Source organism: Apaloderma vittatum, unplaced genomic scaffold (assembly GCF_000703405.1).
Source record: "Apaloderma vittatum isolate BGI_N311 unplaced genomic scaffold, ASM70340v1 scaffold30834, whole genome shotgun sequence".
NCBI lineage: Eukaryota > Metazoa > Chordata > Aves > Trogoniformes > Trogonidae > Apaloderma > Apaloderma vittatum.
Window position 1 is genome coordinate 1 of NW_009713790.1, and position 21860 is coordinate 21860.

At 39.2% G+C, this 21860-nt stretch overlaps 1 protein-coding gene across 1 annotated transcript in view; it reads right to left on the minus strand.

Moving 5' to 3' along the window:
• Positions 1 to 704: 704 nt before the first annotated feature.
• Positions 705 to 21860, minus strand: part of GRID1 (glutamate receptor, ionotropic, delta 1) — a gene marked incomplete at its 5' end in the record, with an annotated part of 95748 nt that continues 74592 nt past the window's right edge. Inside the window, 4 exons of the mRNA XM_009868504.1 lie at positions 705 to 1139; positions 14516 to 14518; positions 18788 to 19028; positions 20317 to 20483. Coding sequence (XP_009866806.1) covers positions 705 to 1139; positions 14516 to 14518; positions 18788 to 19028; positions 20317 to 20483 — 846 coding nt within the window. The remainder of the gene's footprint in view (positions 1140 to 14515; positions 14519 to 18787; positions 19029 to 20316; positions 20484 to 21860) is intronic.

Here is a 21860-nt window from a genome sequence, read left to right on the forward strand (position 1 = left end):
TATATAATATCTATTATATATATAACAAAACACAGAAGGTTAAATAAAATAGCCACACAGCGCAGCAGACATGTAAAAACACAAGGCAATAATCCTGTGCTTAAACTTAGAACCCATGTGGAAGTTTAAATCCTTGTTCAAAGGAAAAAAAAAATCCTTGATAAAAAAAAATGTTTGTTGGATTTTAGTTATAATTCACACTTAAAACATTTGTTACTGCTATACTAATACCAGCTGTTAAATTCTCTGAGTGAATTGCCATCGACTATAAAATAGGGTTCTAGGGAAAGGAGAGATTTTAGCATGGTGATCTTTTCTAGCAAGAAACAGATAAATTTTTTCTCTTAAAAAAGAACAGTAAGGGAATAAATGTTGAAATCCACGGAAAGAAAAAGTACGGCCCTCAGTCCCAGTAACTGGTCTTCTTTGGCACTTGAGAACGATCACAAGTAGTTTGCCTTTTTATTCATATAGAACAAAATTTACAAAGTCATTCATACATTTTTGTTTGTTTTTTTTGTTCTTTTTTACTGACTTCGAAAATTGGGAATATTCAAAATACACTTTTACCCCACTTCATTCTTTCATTATTTACAAGTATATACAAGAAAAATGTAAGAGTTTGTTTTGTTGTGTTTTTTTTTTTTGTTTCTTTTAAATTTTGTATTAAAAAGCTCTGCTGGTTGTTTTACTGTTTGTTTTCTTCATATGGATGTTCCATGCGAGGACTCCATTGCTTCTGGAATGACTCCCCCCGGCACAGACTGAAATGACATTGGGATTGGGGTTTTCACTGGACTCTGACGAAATAGTCCTCCATTTGGTGACCTGTGTTTACACTGTATGGAGGGCATGGTGGCTGAGCTGCTCAGGGGCAGCGGCAGGGGGGGGGCGCTGCCAGAGGCAGCTGTGAGTGTTCTGCTGGCACCATGAGTTGTCTGTTCTGGTAAAAAGGTGGTGACAGAAAGTTGCGTGTTCTGGTATTCGCGTACCGGCTCCAGGGTCTGAGCTGGCTGCATGCCACCAATCTCCAAGGCTGAGATTTCAATGGACGCTGGAGAGATTTGCTTGTGGGCTATGTCTTCATCAATTAAACTGTTCATGCGTCTATGGACCTGCTCCAGGTTCACTTCTTTGTCCTAGTGAGGAAGAAACCAGAAATCAGTCCAAATGCAATCTCCAGTCCCATCCGGCCCCATTCCACTTCCTCTGCATGACAGGAGTGGATATTCACTCACTACATCCCTTCCATTTCATCACCTGTGTCTATGCAGAACACTGAGGTCTGCCCCTCATCTCCAGCTGAAAACACCAACTCAACCTCAGTCTGCAAAAGCCCCTCATGTGGTCAATCACATATTGCGATGGCTCCAAGGTCAACCGATGGTTCTGGTTCAGATAACAGGAGTTGGCAGCAGGGACTACCACAAACTCACCTTGCACGAGCCCAGAAAAAAAGGATATGGCAGGCAAACAAGACGTACTCCAAACTCCAGTGAGCAGCTTGCCACCTTGCAACCACAAGACGGCTCACCACAGTCTCAAACAGCTGCAGTGCATTTTCTATGGAACATAGCAGTAAAGCACTGTGCACAGCCTAGCTGACTCCAGAGTAGTGCCAAAATCTACTGGCCAGGGATTGTGCTGGTGAAGATGTCTTTTCTTCCCAGAAGGAAGCCCTGGGCCACCCACGTGGCACAGACTAGAGACCTACTAGAACAGCACTAAGAGAGACCTGCGTGGAGAGCCATGGGGAGGGGACCACTCATTTGTGTTTTGAACAGTTCTGTGACCAACTCTAAGCTGTCTGGCATCTTGACATGTTATCTGATAAAAGTTTGTCTGTGGTCAGAGCTTGGGAAAATAAAGCTGGTCTTTAGAAAACGCATCAGCACCTTCTCAGAATGTGTTGCCTAAGGCTCCAGGAGCAGTTTCTTCAGAGGATTTTCAGGACATCTTACTCAACATGTTTTAGCTTCCATGAGGAAATATGGCAGAGGAAGTTGTCTTTAAACCCTGAAGCAGCAGAGACCTACAATGGGCTGTTTATCACCCCAGCACAGCATTCAGGGTGCTCGAATTGGAAAGCAACAAACTAGGAGGGTAACGTCATCCACCTGGGATGCCATATGACTGAATTTTAATAGCTAGCATTGTATTGCCAATAAAAAGGCATTACATCATTTCTTTATATTTCAAAAAGCCCAGCTATGATCTGCAGTTTTGTTATTTGATGCAAGTGGAACATACAGCAGACTAGCAGCAAAGCTTCTATAAAAGCCCAGCAAGCCTGGAGCTGGAGAAATTCCCTATACTGTAATTTCACTAGGCAGCCAGCAAGATTCCAGTCTAAGAAGTAGGAGTACCCAAAACTTTTGTGTTCCAATAATCCCTGATGACCACAGACCGATGCATGCTTAAATATTGGTTAAATCAGCAGTTTAACAGATGCTCTGATTAATACTAAAAACCAGGCTCTGTGAATAGAGAAGTATAAGGTGCCGCTGCCACCCCCTCTTTAGGATCTTTTGTCACTGGTGTTTAGGTGGAGTACAGAGAATTACAATACTACTCCAGTGGTATCCACTGCTACACAACTTGGCTTTCACCTGTAAATTGACAAGTCAACTCCAAAGCTCCTGATTCCAGTCAATGTCAACCACAGATCTGACTTTAACCTTGTGATTTAACACCAATTCTATATTAGTAGAGAACTGTTGGATTTGCTGATCTTTGCATAGATTTGAAAATGAGTTAGTGTTACATGGTGATGAACCCAAACCCGTGTCTTTAGCTTAGGCTAAATCCCTGCTGATTTTAGTTGGAGCACAACTGTTCATCAACTATAGGCTGAGCTGCACATTACACCTCCTTTGTTAATCAGTAGATAATTAATTCTTATTTCATTTAGATCACAAATCCACTAAAACTCCAGTGAAGCTCCTAGAAATCTGGGGGAAACTGTTGTTTTCTTTTTAAAAATATTCCTTTTTCATCCAAATCCTTTAATCAGATCGTTTTAAGTTGGAGAAAATCAATGGACAGTAAGTAAAAAACTAAACTTGCGTGGCAGAAGGTGACCACACGATACCTGATCAGATAAGCTGCGTAGCTGTGTTAAGTCCCTCTTGCCAGCAGCCACATCTGACCTGTCAGGCTCTTCATTCAACAAGACAGAAAATGCACCAAGCTAATGCTAACACAGAGGCTCCTTCATAAACCCTGCAGCTAGGTAAATTGAGGATTTGTGTTCCAGTAGCCTGAGGACTACATGGATTCAATTCACAATTTCATTTATTTCAATTTCTTGAAGTAAAACTATTGACTGGGGGCAAGCATGAGAAGCGTTCTTATATTATCCCCGGTTAGGAGTAAGGGTTCAACCTCTATGGGTGAGTTTCTTCTGCAGAGACATCCCGCTGGGTACTGCTGTGTTCTCCTCAGCTGCGTGCTCATGAAAGCTTCCTGAAAACTTCAGCTACCATCACAGATGATGATACTTGTATCTAAAGAAGCTAACTCCCAGAAGCCCATTATATAATGCTTCTTCAGGTACCCTTTATCTTCTCAAACGTGCTGCTAGCTTTGATTTAGACACCTTTGTAGGCATTCTAGATATCTGGGACCTATATTCTTGCTAAGCCCCTACTACAAAATACGAAAAAAGTAGAAAGCTTTGGTTAGAAAAGAGCAAATACTAGAACAAATTTTCCTACATAAGGCTTTGGAGAAATGTCCATGACTCATTTGCATTTTTCTCAGCCTTTGTCAAATACTAATGTCTTCTTAAGAGCGTTTCACACCACCAATTTACTTGTTTTCATATTTTTTGATTGCAAGCACATCCTCGGCGCATTCCATCCTGCTCTGCTATGGGAAAAAAATATAATGTGACCAGGATAACCAGCCAAGCTAAGGGAAAAACAGAGAAAGGTGGAGTTTCAATATCTGCAACATTCAGTCATTAACTGTTGGCAGAAGAAAAATATATTTGTGAATGAAGTGTGCTCTTAATTTGGAGCATCTGTGCATAAAAGACCATAAAATTCTACAGATTTATTAATCCTGGTTATAGATTTAGCTTAGCTCTTTTAAGATGTAAACAAGAAGAGCCATAGATCGGATGCTCTTAACAGACACCTCCTGCTCCAGATCAGTGGGGTTATTAAGGATCACCTTGCTTGGAGTGTTTCCCTCGACTGACCTACTCGGATTGCCCTCTTTTCTGCTGCCATGCACAGTCCAGCCCTGGGACAGCGTATCTCAGAAAAATGTGGATTAGCGGTTGCTTCACTGTGCTAAAGCTTTCATCGTCAGAAAAACTTAATTCCTGCACACAGACATCACATTTAACCTACAGCAGAACACTTTATAAAGTAAGTAGAGAAGTAAATGCTTGGGATTTTTTTAAAGAAGTAGGGGTGAGGATTTCATTTGCCTGCTTCTAACTCCTTCAGCATTAAGGACCTGGCCTTATTAAGATCTGAGAAAACTTTTTAAAGGCTTCCAAGAGCCCAGAAGTTCACACTATTTCTTCTTTTTGTTGTTAAAATGTTTGTAAAGGTTAAAAAAAACAACTGTGTCTCTGGAGAATAATAAAAATGTATTTTTAAAGGTTCTTTCCTTTGTCTTACTAGATGAAGAGCAGCTAAATAACTAAATGTCAAGCTTTGTATGAAATTATCTTAATGCTGAATGAATCATTTTTCAAATGCTTTAAAAAGAAAAAAAAAACTAGGATAAAAATTAGAAATCCTAGGAAAGATTAGTTTCTTGTTACATACTAGAAGACTGCCTTGAATCTGAAGAACTCCAGAACTGAAGGTTGTGGGATATATTTATCTGACAAACTAAGTTTTCTGAATCGGTAAATTCTGTAAACTTGATCTTTCTTTTCCTTTATCATTCTCCTGGAAAATTCGGTAACAAAGTATATGCTACTGAAAAAAACCAAGGTATATGGAAAAAGAGTTAAATGGTAATAAAGCCAGAAAAAACAAATCTTAATAGTTAAGGTGTTTTGCTCCCTTGTCAGCTCAGTGTTTCTCTACATTCTTAGTTCCAGAATTCTCATTAAATATAAGCAATTTGTTATAAATTTTAAGCACCTAGTTGCATTATTTTTTTCATTTCCTGAGGCTTTGTCACCTTAACTGTGAAACGGTAATGTAGCATTGCAAATGATTTTCAAGCTTTTGGATGCTGCTAACTGTTCTCTAGCTTTGTGTTTCTGTACGACAAAGTTAACAAATTAAAATTAATAAATTACTATCAATTAATAAACTGAGGCTTGGAGCTAGAGAATAGCAGAGGCAGGGTATCTGGCAGCTGGGTTTTAAAAACAGGAGCCATGGTGGAGGATGGTGTGCCAGTTCTCTAGCACAGAGACCTCCCTTACCCAAAGGAAAGCCCCTCAGAGAAAGCCTTAGTGCTTCTCTTCATACGGGCTTCTGGATTCAGTTCTACTTAGGATGAGCTAGCTCTGTTCCAGGGTTAGACGAATGAGCTCCAAACTTAACATTTCAGTATCTGTGAAGGTTTCACAGAATCACAGAATGTCAGGGGTTGGAAAGGACCTTGAAAGATCATCTAGTCCAGCCCCCCTGCCAGAACAGGATCCCCAAGGGGAGGTCACACAGGAATGCATCCAGATGAGTTTTTGAATGCCTTCAGAGACGGAGACTCCACAACCTCCGTCTTTTTATTTTTTTTGTACTGAATGTGTAAAACTTGGTTACTATTATAAATATGTCACATCTCAGGCACTTCATGCTGACTCTACTTTTCATATATAGCTACACTGGATAAATGCATACACTTGTGTTGCCAGAAGGAGATCAAATATTTTTCCTCTGCTATCTTCATAATTCTATTTTTAATATTAATGTTGTACTCCAAATAGATCAGTTGAAGGAATTAATCAGTAAAAGGAAGGAAAAATATCACGTGCAAGGAAAATGAATTATAGACACAGGCTTATCCTCCTCAAGTTTAAGGAAAACAGCTACATAAACATTGTTTCTGGTCAGGAAATTATCTTATTCATAAATACCAATTTAAATGTCATTCTTCGCCAATGAGTTTGAGTTCTGGAAGGGTGAATGAAGGGCATGCTTCTGATACATCCCAAGCACTTGATCATGAGTAATGGGTTCAATAGGCTATGACTGACAGCGGGAGCAAATCGTGGCAACCACTGGTGTGAATTTAAGGGATGCTCGGCAGAATTATCTGGAAACAAATAGCTCTGCACAGCCATACCTGCAAGAAACTATTACTCCCTTTCAAGACTAAGCAAGTTTGGCCTTATCATGTGGAAAGAAACTATGGCAAGACATAAGTGCAGAAAAGATGATTCACAGAGTAATCGACATTTTCTTCTGGCTTATTTGCTGTGACTTTTGACAGTGGGCTCTAATGAAAGCATGTGGGCAGTCAGATTGTAAGAAGTGAAAATACTTGAGTCGTTTGGAATCAGTTAACTATCAAATTTGAGAAACATCTCAACGAGTGTTGGAAAGGAGCTACTAGATGATGTTTTCAAGAAATTGCCTACATCACTCTCAATAAAGTTAATTCAAAGGTAATACTGTTCAGCTGCCAGGCTTGCAATGGCTAGGATTTTCCAAGGGGAAGATTTTTGAGAAAAATATTTTTATTAAAGACACTAATGTGGTCTCTTTTTCTTACTCATGATTTCTCTGATCTTATCACAAAGTTCAGGAGAAGCCACTCTAAGAGATAAAAATGTTACAAGCTGATGAGGCAGTTTCAGTTAGGCCAAAAAAGAAGGCTGAATATATGCAGAAATTTGAGGCTAAAACTATAGCAAAAACTCTGGTAAGCTGCATCCGCATGCTACACATGCAAATAAGCCCTCACCAAACTAGAAGGAAAAGAAAAAGAATGATCGTCCTGATCCTAAATATCAAGCACTAAAAATTCAGAATCTTAGCCAACATGGCCAGACAGGCACATACACCACGGGACTCTTACGAATGCATCAGTATATCCTGGTCAGATGCTGATAACTGTGCCAAGTATTAAAAGCCTGTTAATGCAGTTCTTAATAAGCCTCAGGAGATATGCAGAAAATAATGCTTTTAAAGTAACATAGTCTTAATTATCAATTACAGTACATTTCTGGTTTGTTTGCTTGTTTCTGTCTTCGGTGACAATATCAAGGATTATCTTCTGGTGACAGAATGAAATCAAGACATAAATGTTAATATTACATTTTCATTCTATGAAAGACCTATTTAAAAAAAAAAGGCAAGACAATTTTGTGATTAGTACTGTGATTCAAAATTTGAGTCAAGCCCCAGGCTCAGACAGACATTTCCTCTTCTGACCTTGACCAGGTTACATGCCAGTCCATCTACCAACCATATAAATCACCTCTTAACCCATACACATTTTTTAAAAAAAAAGTGTCAGGGGTCATGAGTCATAGATGATGGCAGATACACGTGTACCCAGCCAGGCAGAAAAAGAAGTCTCAGAGGCTCTTCCATGCACAGACACAAATACCACACAACTGACCAAAAAAAAGCAGAGAAATAAAACTGAAACGGCAAAGTTTCCATGTTCAGGTACCCACAGGCTATTCTCTTCTTAGCTCAGCATCAAAACCCACAGCTCCATCCAGCTACCAGCTTCTGTCTGTGGGGTTTCAGACATCATGAACTCAAACGTTTAGCTCGTTAAGGAGCAATGAAGAAGCAGCAGCTCTGCATATGTACATTAAAGATTATTTTGAAATTCTGTATTCACTCAGGGTCATTATCATTATTTTCAGCTACAGCTACTGCATATATAAAAGCTGTAATTTTAATTTATTCCAGGAGGCTCTGACAGAGTGGCAAACCAGATGCAATTGGCTTGCTTGAGAAGAAAAAGCAGTGATGATATATGTAATAGATGTGCTGCAAAACAATGACAACACAGTAAGGTGTTATATTAATACAAATAACCCTTTGTTAATATGACTCTGTAGTCGACAATGCAGTGAGATGCAGAGAGATGTGTAAACAGATGCAGCGATGATGTATGTTTGCTGTCATTAATTTAATTTAACACAGGCAACTGACCTACTCAAATAGCACTTAATGTTTCCTAAAATTTGCTGAGTGGTTTCTGAGGGTACTCTGCTAGATACCAGTTTGACCGTAACTGTAACTTATTAGAAATAAGTACAGGTGCATCTCAAGAGTCTACTTGAAAAACTACTTTTATAAATAGGCCCAACTCTGCAATCAAGCTTCTGCTTATGTAAGTGGAAACTATACCATGTATTTTAAATTAGCAATTAACTAAGCTATCATCCATAAAACAGCTGCTAGAAGAATGCACTGAGACTGGCATCAGTTGAGGTCCCCTTGAGGACCATTATCCACTTGAAAGGATAAAAGAAATAAAATAATTTTGAAATATATTAATTTCATTTAATGTGTAATCATCTTCAAAGAAACAAATTTCATAAAATATTATGTACAAGATGCCACCATATTCACTAGGTGATGCCCTCCTTCACCAGAGAGCTGAAACTCCGTTATGAAGAGACATTAATATTCTTTTCCCTTATAAGTAAACCTGAAAAGAAGTGAGAGATAACAGAATACTGCAAAGATGATGTTGACGTGATAAAAAATTGTTTCAAATACTTTGCCAGAGTTTATCTCCACCTACCCACAGCTAGAAAATATCTATAATTGGTGAAAGTAAGAAACTATTCCAAAAACCTAGAGGCCACACAGGTAACAGTGACTTGCCACAAAATTGCTGTAAGCAGTGAGGAGCTTCAGAAAGCAGTCCGTACCTTCCCATAGTCACGTCGCCCTGCTTACCCAGGTTGGATTTATCCAACCTGAAATCACATCTAGGCAGAGATCCAACTCTTAAGATGTCTGTAACTGTCCCATGATTCGTACCCGTGAGCCTTGTCCAGAAATGTCCTGGACAATAAGGTCCCCACCAGGCCTTCAAAGCTGATGATTCACACCAATTTAAACCAGCTAAACATCTGTCTTTGGTTTTATTTCTTTTCTTTCTTCAGTTGCACCCACACACTAAGGCACTGTGTGAATAAATATGCAGTGGACAGCACCAACAGGACAAGCATCACACATTGGGTGACAGCAGGTAGCTCACAGTTTCTTGCAGTGATCTGCTCCCACATTCATCACAATCCATTAACTAAGTGTAATCACAGTGAAACACTACCTAGTCCTCACAACCAACAGCAGAGTCAAACCCACAAGGTAAGTGGCTGTGACAGCATCCTCATTTTTAACTCAGGACAAAAAGGAACATTCAGCCTCATGCTGAGGTATTCAAGCTTTAAAATTCTTACCAACCTTGGTTCACAAGCATTAGGAGCTGGTAACTCAACTACAAAGAAAAACGAAGGACTGGTTCACATTATACAGATGTTTCCACAGTTTTCATGAGGTTAAAAATGAACAGGACAGTAAGAGAATGCAAAGAAACATTTTTCAAAGCAAGCAAGCAGCAAAATGCAGTATGGAGTGAGTGCTGGTTGATAAGCATGCCAATGTCTCTGTAAAGGAACTCTTTTAGGAGAAAGGAGAACTTGCACATGGAGAAACCTGTAGTGCACACACTGCATATATCGTAGTTGCAGGCATTTCCAACAACACAAAAGTTGGGTTCAAGGGGAGTTCCAGGAAGAGGTAAAGATGAGAAGAGAACTAGCAAGGATTCATCTGTGCAGGCATTTTCAACAACAAACCAATTATCTGTATGTTTATTATAAATTCTCACCATGCTTCTGAGGCCCAACCTCACACCAGTGGCCATCTCCAGATAGAAAGGGAAAAGAAGACGTGGGGAGAAAAAAAAGGATCAAGATATTGAGGCTAATTATGTAATTAATATGTCACTCTTTTTAACAAACATATACTTATTACTTCTTGTATTTCTGGTTTGAAATAGCAAATTCTAGCCACTGCATCCAAAGAGGATGGCCCTGAAGAGGGTGGTGCTTTCAGAATTCAACTACATCTAAAATGATCCTGTGAGGAGACAGATTACTCTTTTATGAAGTAAAGATTAAATTCATGATGGTTCTGTTCCAAAACTCACTAAAAACTAATGGATTCTTTACATTACTTTACACAGCTTTTAAATCCTAAATCATTATCTAATCCATAAGGGATGTGATTTTTCACTCTATCAAGCTCAAAGCAAAGCACTGCTACCCTTTAACAGTCTGATTTACTCTACTGGAGCATCAGGCATTAACAGATTGTTCTGTCATCATCCTTCTTCACCGTTCCAGCCTAGTCAAATCTAAACCTCAAGAGTTTCAGATTTTTCCTATTATTTCCAGGAGTACAAGACAGATTTGGTACATGAGACAGAAGGAGTTGCTTCTAGAACCTGTTTGACGTCCACCGATAGTTGCCTTGCAAAGCCTCTCCTCTCTCCTCCAGCTATGTGAAAGCTTAGGAAACTCCTACTCTTGACTATTAGCCACAAATGTCTTAATTAAAAACTGAATTTTGAAAAGGTTTCTGCACTCTCATTCAGGGCTATATTTTGGAAAATGCCCAAGCTCGTATCTTGACATGAGAAAATACATGGACAGTCAAATCATTAAAATAGCTCAGCATAATAAAAATCCAGCCACCAGTTTCCCAGAAGAGAACTCTTGGATATTGAATACTTCTGAAGAAGTATTTGACACTTGTTATCTTCAGTAAGTCCAAGAAGGTCTCTTCTATACATGTGCTTACAAATACGGTTCTGAACTTACCGAAAATCATAACCTAATCATCAAATAATTTTTTTAATAAATATTTTTCACAATATACTACCTGTGATTCCTTTTCCACAATAGCACCTGTGATTCCTTCATATTGCTAATATTGAGCAAAGGTTATTTCAGGTATTATAAAATTATTTAAATTTAATGGATAAATAGATTCATAAATTGCTTGCTAATACTACTCTATAGTAAATTCAACCTTCAGCAAATCACTTCAATACACATGTAACTTCCAGTTAATGCTTTATGCATGTTGGTTTCAAAGCAACTGTAGTTTGGCTCTACGTTGCTAAAATGAATGGAACTGTTCTGGCAACCTGGGTGAGATCAGGATCAAGCTCTTATTCAATAAAATTTTATGTACGTGTTTAAATGCTTAGTTAGATCAAGGGCTAAGACACTTCACAAACCACAAAAAATGTAAAATAAATGTTGAGAAAACAGTCATATTTTACTTTTTTTATTTTAAGATTTTACTGATTTTGTTGTTACTGAACATTCAACCCCCTCCTCAAAAAAACAACTTTAAAGTACTACTTTAGGCTGAGATAAAATATACAAACATTAGCTCTGTAAACACTGTGTGAAGAATCTAAAAGAATCTGACACATTAAGGCTCCAATTCAGTAAAATACATAAGCTCGTGCTAAGCACATGAGTAGCCACAGAAGTTCTCTGTGACAGGTGATGTAATGCAACTTAAGTAAATACATAAATTCATTCCAAACTGGAACTTTAAACTGCTTGTTTCTTTCTAACTTCCCTGCATGGCAACATCCATTTTTTAAGCTTATTTCTGTTAAATTTTTTCTTTCCTCCACTAAGGTTCATGCCAAGTAAATCCAGGTTATATCCCTAAGAATCCCATTAGCAGAGTATTTTTACACGACTGAGTGAAAAATTAAACCAAACACAAAAATCCCTTTCTTGCAGCTAGGGAAATATGCTGAAACCAAACTTGAATGCTTCAACGCTGCTTTGGGTAGCAGAAGCCTGGGCCCAGTGTCATTAATCACAGGGATGACACGTCACTTTTAAATCCGTTAGAGCCTTGACCTAAATCTATGGTGATCAATCGCAGGAGTTGATTGATCTCATTGGACTCTGTGACCAGCTATTACAGAATATCTGCTTCACTAGTAGGGACATCTAAGGAGAAAATTTTGTTTCTTCACTAATCTAAAAAGCCAACATTGAGTTAGTTAAGATGCTCTTCCAGCTATTATCAGTCTCTGTACAAGGCAATGTATATAGTGTATCTTCCTTTTTTTTTTTTTTAACTGATTCTTCCAGCTTATGCTTCATCACCAAGCAACATTAAACTTTGCATTCTGGGATGACTGATTACTAATACCATTTCGCTGATTTAAAAATGCTAGTTAAATGAAGTTTCTCAGTTTATTATATTCAAAGCTACTTTGAAACTGAATTTCTAGATGGCATTAAAATGCATTATTTTGCCAGTGTTTGCATGATTTATTTTCCCCAAAAAAACTTTATTTATTCTTAGAAAAGTAGAATACAATACAGTGGTACAAACAAATGATCATTTATATGCAACTGAGCAAAAAATGTACAAAGATTTCAGACATGTCATAAAAATACAGAAAAAATAATTTAAAATAAAAACAAGATAAAATATAGAGGACGTGCAATGAAGGGAAAATAAAATATCAGTTTGATGACCTCATGTTTCCTTTCAATCTCAAAAAGAAACCATCCCAGGGGAAATCAAATTTTCAGATAAAAAGATAACACCACAAAGGAGACAAGGTAAATGAAGTGACAAAGACAAGAAAAGTGAAAACAATGGTGAAAGCAAAAGACTCTTTAATAATCAAAAATGACACTGCTGACACCATGCTGAAGGAAGCCTCAATTGCCATGGAACAGTATCTGGTTGGAGAACTAAAGTGAGATGAATATGGTGCAAACCACAATTCTGAGCAGTGACAAATTTTGATCCCTTGGACTCCTGTCTGCTAGCTCGTACCTTCCACTTCCAAGGTACACTGAGTTTTGTAGCCTTCGAATGCCAGGGGAGAGTCCTAGTGGGTAGCTTTCATGGCTGCTAAAGCTGGAAATGTGGATTTTTGAGGTAGGCTGAAATTTGCATATCATCCAACATGGAAACAGGGGAAGTTAAGGCAGATCATACAAGGCTGCCCTGGCCAGAGATACAGTCTTCCTTTCATCCTGCATACTGCCAAGATATTTGTGATAACTTTTAGACTAATTTTGCTACCTCCCACTATCCTATAGAACTAGAAAGTATTGCTAGATGTTTTGAGATTCAATAACACTTAAAACATTATTAAGCTCGGAGTAGTGGGAAACAGGAATGGTGAGATGTTGTTATTACTAGTAGTACAAAAGTCTGTTCCCACTCTGGACTGTACCTGAACTGCTGTCCCGTTTTAATTATTAAAAAATAAAAAGCAAGAACAGAGAAGTGAAGAATCTATTGAATAACATGATTTGTAGAAGTATGGTAAAGTTAAGAAATTGCTAGCTAAGCTGTGAAGACTATGATTGTTAATGAATTATAAATTTGACACAAGTTATGAGGTAATGATGAGTAGCAACTCAGGAAGCGTAAAATTATCCTATTCCTCAACCAGTAAAAATCCAAAATCTTCATCCACTACAATATCACAAACACACTGGGTACAGTTTCTGAGAAACTCACATTGCTAGGAGTAGCACAGCCAGTCTAGAGAAAATGCATTTCTGATTCATAATATGTATTATCTGAGCTAAGAAATAATGAAAGTCAATACTTTTTGAGATCATTCTAACGTTTCAAGAGCTATATTAAAAGTGAATCAATAGCACTTTTTATGGAAGATGCAACAAGTATCAGTTCCTAGCAAAAATATCATCCTGTACAAGTGACGAATTTTCTTTGATGTGGTATTGCCCATTATATTGTTTTTAATGAATACATCTTGAGCACAGTGTAAAATAAAAGAATTCAATTTTCTTTCTACTAATATATATTTTATATTTGCTTCTAAGTTTTCACTGTTTTGGAATATAGTAGGTGGATGAACTAGGAGTGCTTTCTTAATACTTCTGAAGAAATCTCAGAAGTAATAATCCACAAGAGGAACAGTACATCACAAGTTCTAGGGCACCAGATTTCAACAACTTTATCTGATTGCTTAGTTATTCGAAAGGGACATAGAGTGACAAATAGGGATTCCAAAATAAATATTAATTTTCTTTTTTGTTTTACAACTCCTTAAATTTCTGAATATTATCAAAGGCAAAGGATTAGTTACGAGTATTGCAGGCTGAGTAGCAGCTGTGTAAGTTCAAGATTTTAACACATAGAGATATATGTATGAGCTAGCTAAATCTCACTGTGGGTAGAGGATGGCTGGGTATTACCACCAATTAGGACAGGATGATTATAAATTCCAGAAAATCTGGTTTGAAAAAATGACCAAATGTAAATTTTCCTGAATTAGAAAATAACAGGAGCATTTAAACATTATTAGATATCTTACCAACTCTAAGAAATTACAAATTTAAGTCCTAATAGAAGAATGTGACATTGTGTTGCAGCTATAAATTTTTTCCTGATGTTGGAATTAATCTTTCTTTTGTTACTCTGATCTAACAGGGATTAAATGAAGAAGTAAAAGAGATTTTTACAGCAGAACTCATTATAAACATTTTTATAAATCTGGTTCAAATAGAATAAAAATATCTTGTACTGACATCCTGGAAAAGGAAATCAACTCAGCCTTCGTTCTTCTAGCAAGAAATTTCATTATTCCTTGCATGATAGAATTGTGAACCAATGGCAACTTTTTGGGGGGGAATGTGAAGTAAGTCCCTATTTCCTGGATGTTTATCTTAATGAACTGATTTAATGGATAGAAACAATACTATCTTTTTAATTGAGTGGGGCAAATTTTCTTCATAAGTGAACAATGTAAAAAGTTGGAAGTAGTCTCCATCTGATGTAGCCTTTCCTATAAAGTATCTACAAATGTAGATCAGACACGTCCAAGTTATGCTGTCAGGTTTCAAAAGACAGGCTTCCTGTTCCTCCCAGCTACATAGTCAACATCACATTTTTCATACCCAATTAAGAGTTATGACTTATACTATGCAGATATCTGAGTCCTTGAACATCCCCATGTATTGGCTCAGGCTAACCTCCACAAGCCAAAGGAATGCAAAGTGGAAGAGGAAAAGACAACAAACTGGAAAATATCAACACTTTAATGCCAGCTGAAAACATTTCTCTGATGCTAATGAAGGTTGTGCACATTCTTCCAGCCACAGATTTCACAGACCTTTGACATACAAAATGGCAGTCTCTAAAAAAATCTTTTCTATCCCTCTCCAGCAAGCTGCATCGCTGCCCAACCCTGTCATAAATCAGTCTGAGCAGCTGTGCATCCACCTTCCCAACATCCCTCATTTTTTTGGGTTGGCAGTTGGTGGCATGACACAGCCTACCAAGTGGGTCAAACCAAAGACGAAATGTTACACAACATAACTCCCCGAGTTATGACAACTCCTCATTCAGTTCTGAATCCACTGTAATTTTCTACAATGGATTTATAAAGTTCCTAACAGGGTCAGAGTCACAGAAGCAAAACACTGCCTCCTTGTCCTTTGCCTCATGAGGTGACCCCACAGGCTGCAAGAAAATCAGCCCCTTCTGTGACCCTCCATGAGATCTGCACTTCACAGAATAAAATGGCTAGGAGACAGTCCAGTTCACACAGCTTTCAAGTGATATTACAACAGTAGTGTTTTGCCAAAGCCTTCCAAAAAGTAGAGGAAAATCAGCAGCACGACTTAAGTTTGCAGCTGTTACTGAACTAACAACTTGGCGGGAGTATCAGGTGCAGGCAAGAGGCAGATTTTAATGGTCTGTATATGCTATGCATGTTGCAGCTCTATTATGACTATTGCTGTAGAAATGCTGAATAATACACAGTGACAGAAACGAAATATCCCGAATACGCTCTATCTGGAGATCAAATCTGCTTTTTGCTTTTGGTCCCTGTAGCAATGCTCAGCCACTGTTCCTGGCTCAAGTAGCTGAGTTCCTGGGACTCAATGCTTCCCTCATTCTGAATTCCGTCCTTTCCAAAGTTTTGAACCTCGGTTCTCTTAAAATACGTTCTCTTAAAATCTTAACCAATCCACACCACCTCTCCTTGATTTGCTATCTTAATTACAGCAGCCATCAGCAATCCCGCTTCAATCCCTCCTCACTAGTAGTAGATAAAGAAAACATTGCTGCCCACTATCTCCCAAGAATTATATGATACATTTGCATGCTAATTTACCTGAGTTGCAGTCTCTGTGACTGGTGCCCCCATGCTGCCCCTACGGGCCCGGACACCATTACCCGTGGCCGAGCTGGTCACATACCCACAGTGGTGTTATGGGGTCCAGCCCCCCCAGGACAGCTTTTGGTGTGTTAGTTCACATGTAATAGGGCCCGATCCGTGAGCGTTCTCGGTGGAAATAGGGTTTAGGTTGTAAAAACGATGTGGCTGTGTCAAGGGTCCAAACAAGGATCCCTGAGGACCCTGCCCATCCCTCCGGCCACTCCAACTGGATCTAAACGTGCTTCGAGTCACCCAGCCCTCATTGCATCCAGTTGTCCTTTTTGTGGACTCCTCATGTTCCGCCCTGCCTGCCTCGTGTACCCTCCTTACGCTTTCCTCCTGGCCGGCTCAGCCTCTGAACCCTCATCCCTGTGCCCTCTCCTCGGGACATGCACTTTCACATTCAATCTTCACACCTTCTTGTGCCAGGGCTCCCGCTGACTCTGTTCCCTCTCTCTCAGTAGCACCCACATCACCGACCTGTTCTAAGCCTGTTTGCAATTTGCCTCCCTTAACCTGGACCAGCTGTGCTCTGAGTGCAGAGCCAGCCCCAGTCCCCCACACAGCCAATCTGTCCAAGTACAGGTTCACGGTACAGGTAACCTCAGCATACTTTAAAAAATGGAAGCTTACAAGTATTCTATGTTTTGCCACAGAAACTGCAGAAGGGGATGTATGGAGCAACGCTAATTGAGAGTGCACTGGAGGGAAAGGGGAGGAGAAGGAGAGGGATGGGAAGGGGAGAAAAGATGGGATGGGGCAGGCAGGGATCTATAATAATCTTTCTTATAGTTAGAAAAAGAGAGATCAAGAGGATGGGCAAAAAGAAAACATTTAAACTCAGGAAGACAGAACCTCTGTTAGAGATGGAAACTGAGTATTTAAAACTCCTTGCAACAAAAGACTGATTACTTCACCTGACCTATGTGAAACTGCCTTGGGGGCACATTCTCATCTCACTCTACAAAGATACACAAAGGCAAGTCCCTGAGCATAGAGGGGGAACGCACTGTGGACCAGGGCAAGAAAAATGCTTGTGCACACGCAGTGTGAGGACACTTCAGACACCATCCCTGCCCCTTGCCCTGCCAGGCTTTCAGAGCAGGCAATGAACAACCATCTTCTGCTCAGGTTTAGGCCTTGGCAATTCTGCTGTGGGGTGAGGCCTTTGGGGTTACAGGGGAGTGACTTCTACAAAGCAGCAGAACCAAATGCTGTAGTGTTTACCAAAGAACAATTAACTATGCACTTCTCTTCATGTGAAAGCTTTGTTATAAGCAAGAGTACCTATTTGTGCTCTCCCTGTGCCTGCTTTTAGAGTGCTGCATTGTGCAAAGTGGAGGAAGCCCTTTTACCAAAATTTCCCTGTCACTGTTGTGCACTGTGGAGCCACAGGCAAGTGACTTTGCAGCTTTGTCCCACAAACCTGTACAGATGTTTATCACCGAGCACTTGATGGATGAATTCAAATGGGAGAAGCAAGAATTCAGGAGAATGAAATCTTACTGATAAATATTTCACAACATTACAGACTGCAACATATATCTTCAGATCCCATTTGCCAGAATTGCTTGCAGGTGATAGGTATGTCAATTAGTGCAGTACTCCTGGCAACTTAGAAACATAGATTGGAATTGATGGGCTATGTACTATTTTCCAGCTGTAGTGCAGCTCGCTGCTGTTATTTGCTTGTAACAAACATCTGTTCCAAGATGAAAGCACCTAGAAATGCCTCAGAGTCTCCAAAATTACAGGAGGTTAGTTTGTTAAACATTTAATCTATGTAAACAAATGCAGGCTTCATGCGAGACAGATCCAAGTATGGACCGGTTATTCTATCATAGCATTGCTAAATGCTACTCACTGCTGTGCAAGAAAACTTATACACCAAGAAATTCTCAGCTGTATTTTCCTAGGTAAAATGTCATATAAAGTTTGGTTTACTCAGGAGGCTCCTATTTTTAGAAATAAAATCGATTTCAAAAGAAAGGAATCATTTAAATAATGTCATGGCAACATGGCTTATTCGGTTAATAACTAGCTGGTTTGTTTTTAATTGCTCGTGTACCTCTTCAAACTCAGCCTAGGTCAGCCATGGAATAAAACAGCTACCAGCTGGCTGGCAGCTGCACAGCCTGCACAGGATGGACATGGTTCTCACAGCTGATGGATGGGGTCTCAGATCAGAGAAAACATTACCACCAATGGCACAACTGGGTGCCCGTGACTGGCCTCCCCGTCACTCACAGCAGAGAGGTTGAGGGCATGTTTCTGAACTACTCTCTTACCCCTAAAGGTGATCTCTCCAGGTCAGGGTTGAGGCACATTGGTGGGGCAATGTGGGGAAGTTTGCACTGCTGCTGCCCATGCTGTATCTGCTCTATAAACAAATAGAGGAATTTAGTCTCCAGGGCTGTCAGTTTGGCACCTTCCATGTGCACAAAAGACACGTTTGTTTGTTTTTTTATTTGTTTAGAAACAACCACCCAAAAAGCTATATGCAAAGCTTAGTATGGCAAATCAAAATAAATCAAATTTATTGTATGAGAGCACCTAAAATCCCACAACTTCCACTTGCTCTCTCTTGCTTTTGTGCTTTCTACTTTTAATTGTGATAAGAATAAAAGTTATGGACCTCTTTCGGTGTTTCTTGATGACAACGGTTGCTGTTCCACCACAACTCCAGTGCTGCCACCAAGCATGCAAGAAGAAGGCCTATTGCTAAAATGCAGAAAACGCCTGCAAAACTGTGAAGCTTGAGTGCCTTTCCATCTGTCTGTGCATTGGTATGGCTATTCAGGTCACAACGTCCCATCCGTGGCCACCATTTCTGTTTAAGAACATCCAAATCTCCACTTTCTTGCAACTCTAGGATCCTGCAGAAATTTTGAAAGACAAGTATTATTTTCCACAATTTTTGGTCTTTTTGGTAAATCACATTACTCGTAAATCTACTGTCCCACAATTCAAAACTCGATTCCACCATCACCATGTATTATGTAGTATTCCTCATTTAAAACTTCATTATACCAGGATATATTTCTACTCACAGCAGAAGGTAAACTCCACTGGGTGACTTTAGAAAAAGAAGAGACTGTCAAGAAATCCAATGCAAGAAGCATTTCCAAGGGAAATCACCATATTCCAGTTAGTCATGGCTGGTCTGGCTACATTCAGCTGCAGCAGCTGCTCCCACTAGTGAAATACTCAACCCACTCCACTGCTGCTCTCCCACAATGATTTCAAAATCGTTGTGAGACTAAACATGCTACTATTTGTGCACCACTTAATACAAATCTCTTTAAGCAGCAACCAACTCATTTACTAAATGTAGTTTATTCAAAAGGATTTTACTTCAGTGCTGTTACTTCATGCCCAAATTACTGTGCTAACAGTTGCTAATTAATCATTGTTTTGTCTCTTGTGAAGTGTCCCTTCTCACCATGAATGATTCATTTTGGATTTGGTTTGATTAACTATTTTAGCTGTTTACTAACAATCTTTTCTCTTGAGGCAGCCTTGTCTCTGGTTACACAGATGGAGTTTTACTCCTTTTTATAAGAAAATCTTGCTTCAGCTCCCTGCCTGGAGCAGAGCACCCGCTCACCTTCTGCTAAGCCCACAAATGCCTGCGCAACCGCATGTCTTCATTTCAGTGTACGCATTCACATGAAAACAATACTCCTAGCTCAGAGATCACTAAATGGCATAGCCTTATAGTCTCATAGTCTTGGCAATCCCATGCAACACTCAGCAGTTCTTGTTTTCCTGTACTGTTGTGAGTCTTCGACCTGTCTCTCCACCCTAAAGGATAAACCAGGGCATTATTACTTGCTTGCTGTAGGGAGCAACACATTGCTTCAGCGCCTGCAAAATGTAGCATGACTCAAAGATCTCTCTTCAATCTCTACCCTGGCTCATATAAAGCTCTGAGGAGATCAGTCGTTTTTCTGCCTCTGGCAGGAAAAGGACCTCCAGTCCCCTTCTCCCTAAGCAGATGCACACGGAGCAGAAGGAGCAGCTCTGGTGAAGCCTGAACTCACAGCCTCTCTGCTGTTACTTATTCATTGTCTTTTATTCAATAATTGCCAAAATTAATGTGAATCACAAACAGTTGCTGATTGTAGAGAGGAGTCGTTTAAAACAAGTTGTGTTTCAGTTTACCTCTGGGAGAAAAGGTCTCTGTAGGGGCTTCCATGCTGGAGAGCTATCCCGTATCCTTTGCTGCTGATGCTGTTCCCAATGACTGTCACGGAGCATTCATCATCTGTCAGTGCAGCATATTCCACCACCGTCACATCCCACAGGAAAGCATAGTTTCCTTTTTTTGCCTGTAAATAACGCACAAACACAACACAATCTAAACCAAACTACATTTTTAGGTGGGACAAAACCCATGCAAATCAAAACCTGAGTCTGTCCTTAGTCAGTGTTGGTATTTCATTAGGTCACGGTTTATCTGCAGACCTCCAGCATCTTAGTACATTTCGAATGCTGTTCCCTCCCAGCTGCACTTCATCTACTTCAAACCTCTCTATGATGTCTTCCATTTTTAATAGGAATATCTAGGATAACATACCCAACTGTAAGTATAGCCAAGACTTACATAACAGGTTATTAATTATAAATGAAAGCTATTGCTTTAGCTGATGGAATTTGATGTATGTTTTTTAGGAGACATGGAGTGTGACTGGTTCCATAGATTCATGTAACTAGACAGGTACAACATGAGCACTAAGAGGTGCTTCCTATTCATCACCATCACCAAAACGCAAGTTTTCTCATATAAATGTGTAAATAAACAAAGACCCTTCCGAGAACTATGTTAGTCCTGTAACAAAACACATCCTGTGATCTTAAAGAGTTCCCTCTTTTTTTTCATAGGTAAGGAGAATCACCAGCATCTCCTATTACCTCAGTTTTGAGACAAACATTGTTTTATTTTAGTACACACCCATGAAGACGTCCTTAAATGCCAGTCTTAATTGGGATTCAAATCACTTCCTGAATACAGTGCATATGATGAATGTAAATCACCTTACTTAACATAAGATGTAGGAAACATCTCTGGATAGGGATTCAGTGAAGAAAAAAGTCATCATTTTGTTTAGTTAAACTAATCATTGGTTTCCTAATACATTTAACTAGTATGTTTTTAAGTCTCTAGTGAACATACAGAGCACAATGGAACAGATTGGCTGGAACGTCTAATGCAAATAAATGAGTAGTCATGAATGTAGGCTTCCAGGACTACTTTTTTTTTTAAAAAAAAAGAAAAAAAAACCACAAAAAACAACCTTCAGGTGATTCTTTAGGTCGGAACACAGAAAGGCAGGGAACTAAAATCCTGCATATATTTCTTTGTGGGAACTGAATCACCAAGCTCCCCTAGCAAATGGCTGCAGCTCTGACATGGAATTAGCTCATACTTTTGCATATCTTCCATTTTCTTGTAAGTTCAGTTTTGAATTCACCTGTAAGCCTGTAAGACCCTCTTAGGTGTTTTGTTATATTGGATTCCTCAGTTGAGCAATTAAGCTAATTTTATTTCACCGCGCTTTGATATAAACCTTAGCTTTCTGAAGCCCCTGACAGCTGTTTAAACATGAAAATAAATTAAATGGGTGAGTTATCCTCTAGTGGGTAGAATCCAGGGAAACAAAGATTAAAAGTATGTTGTCTGGATTTTCTGTAAGCTACCTGCCACA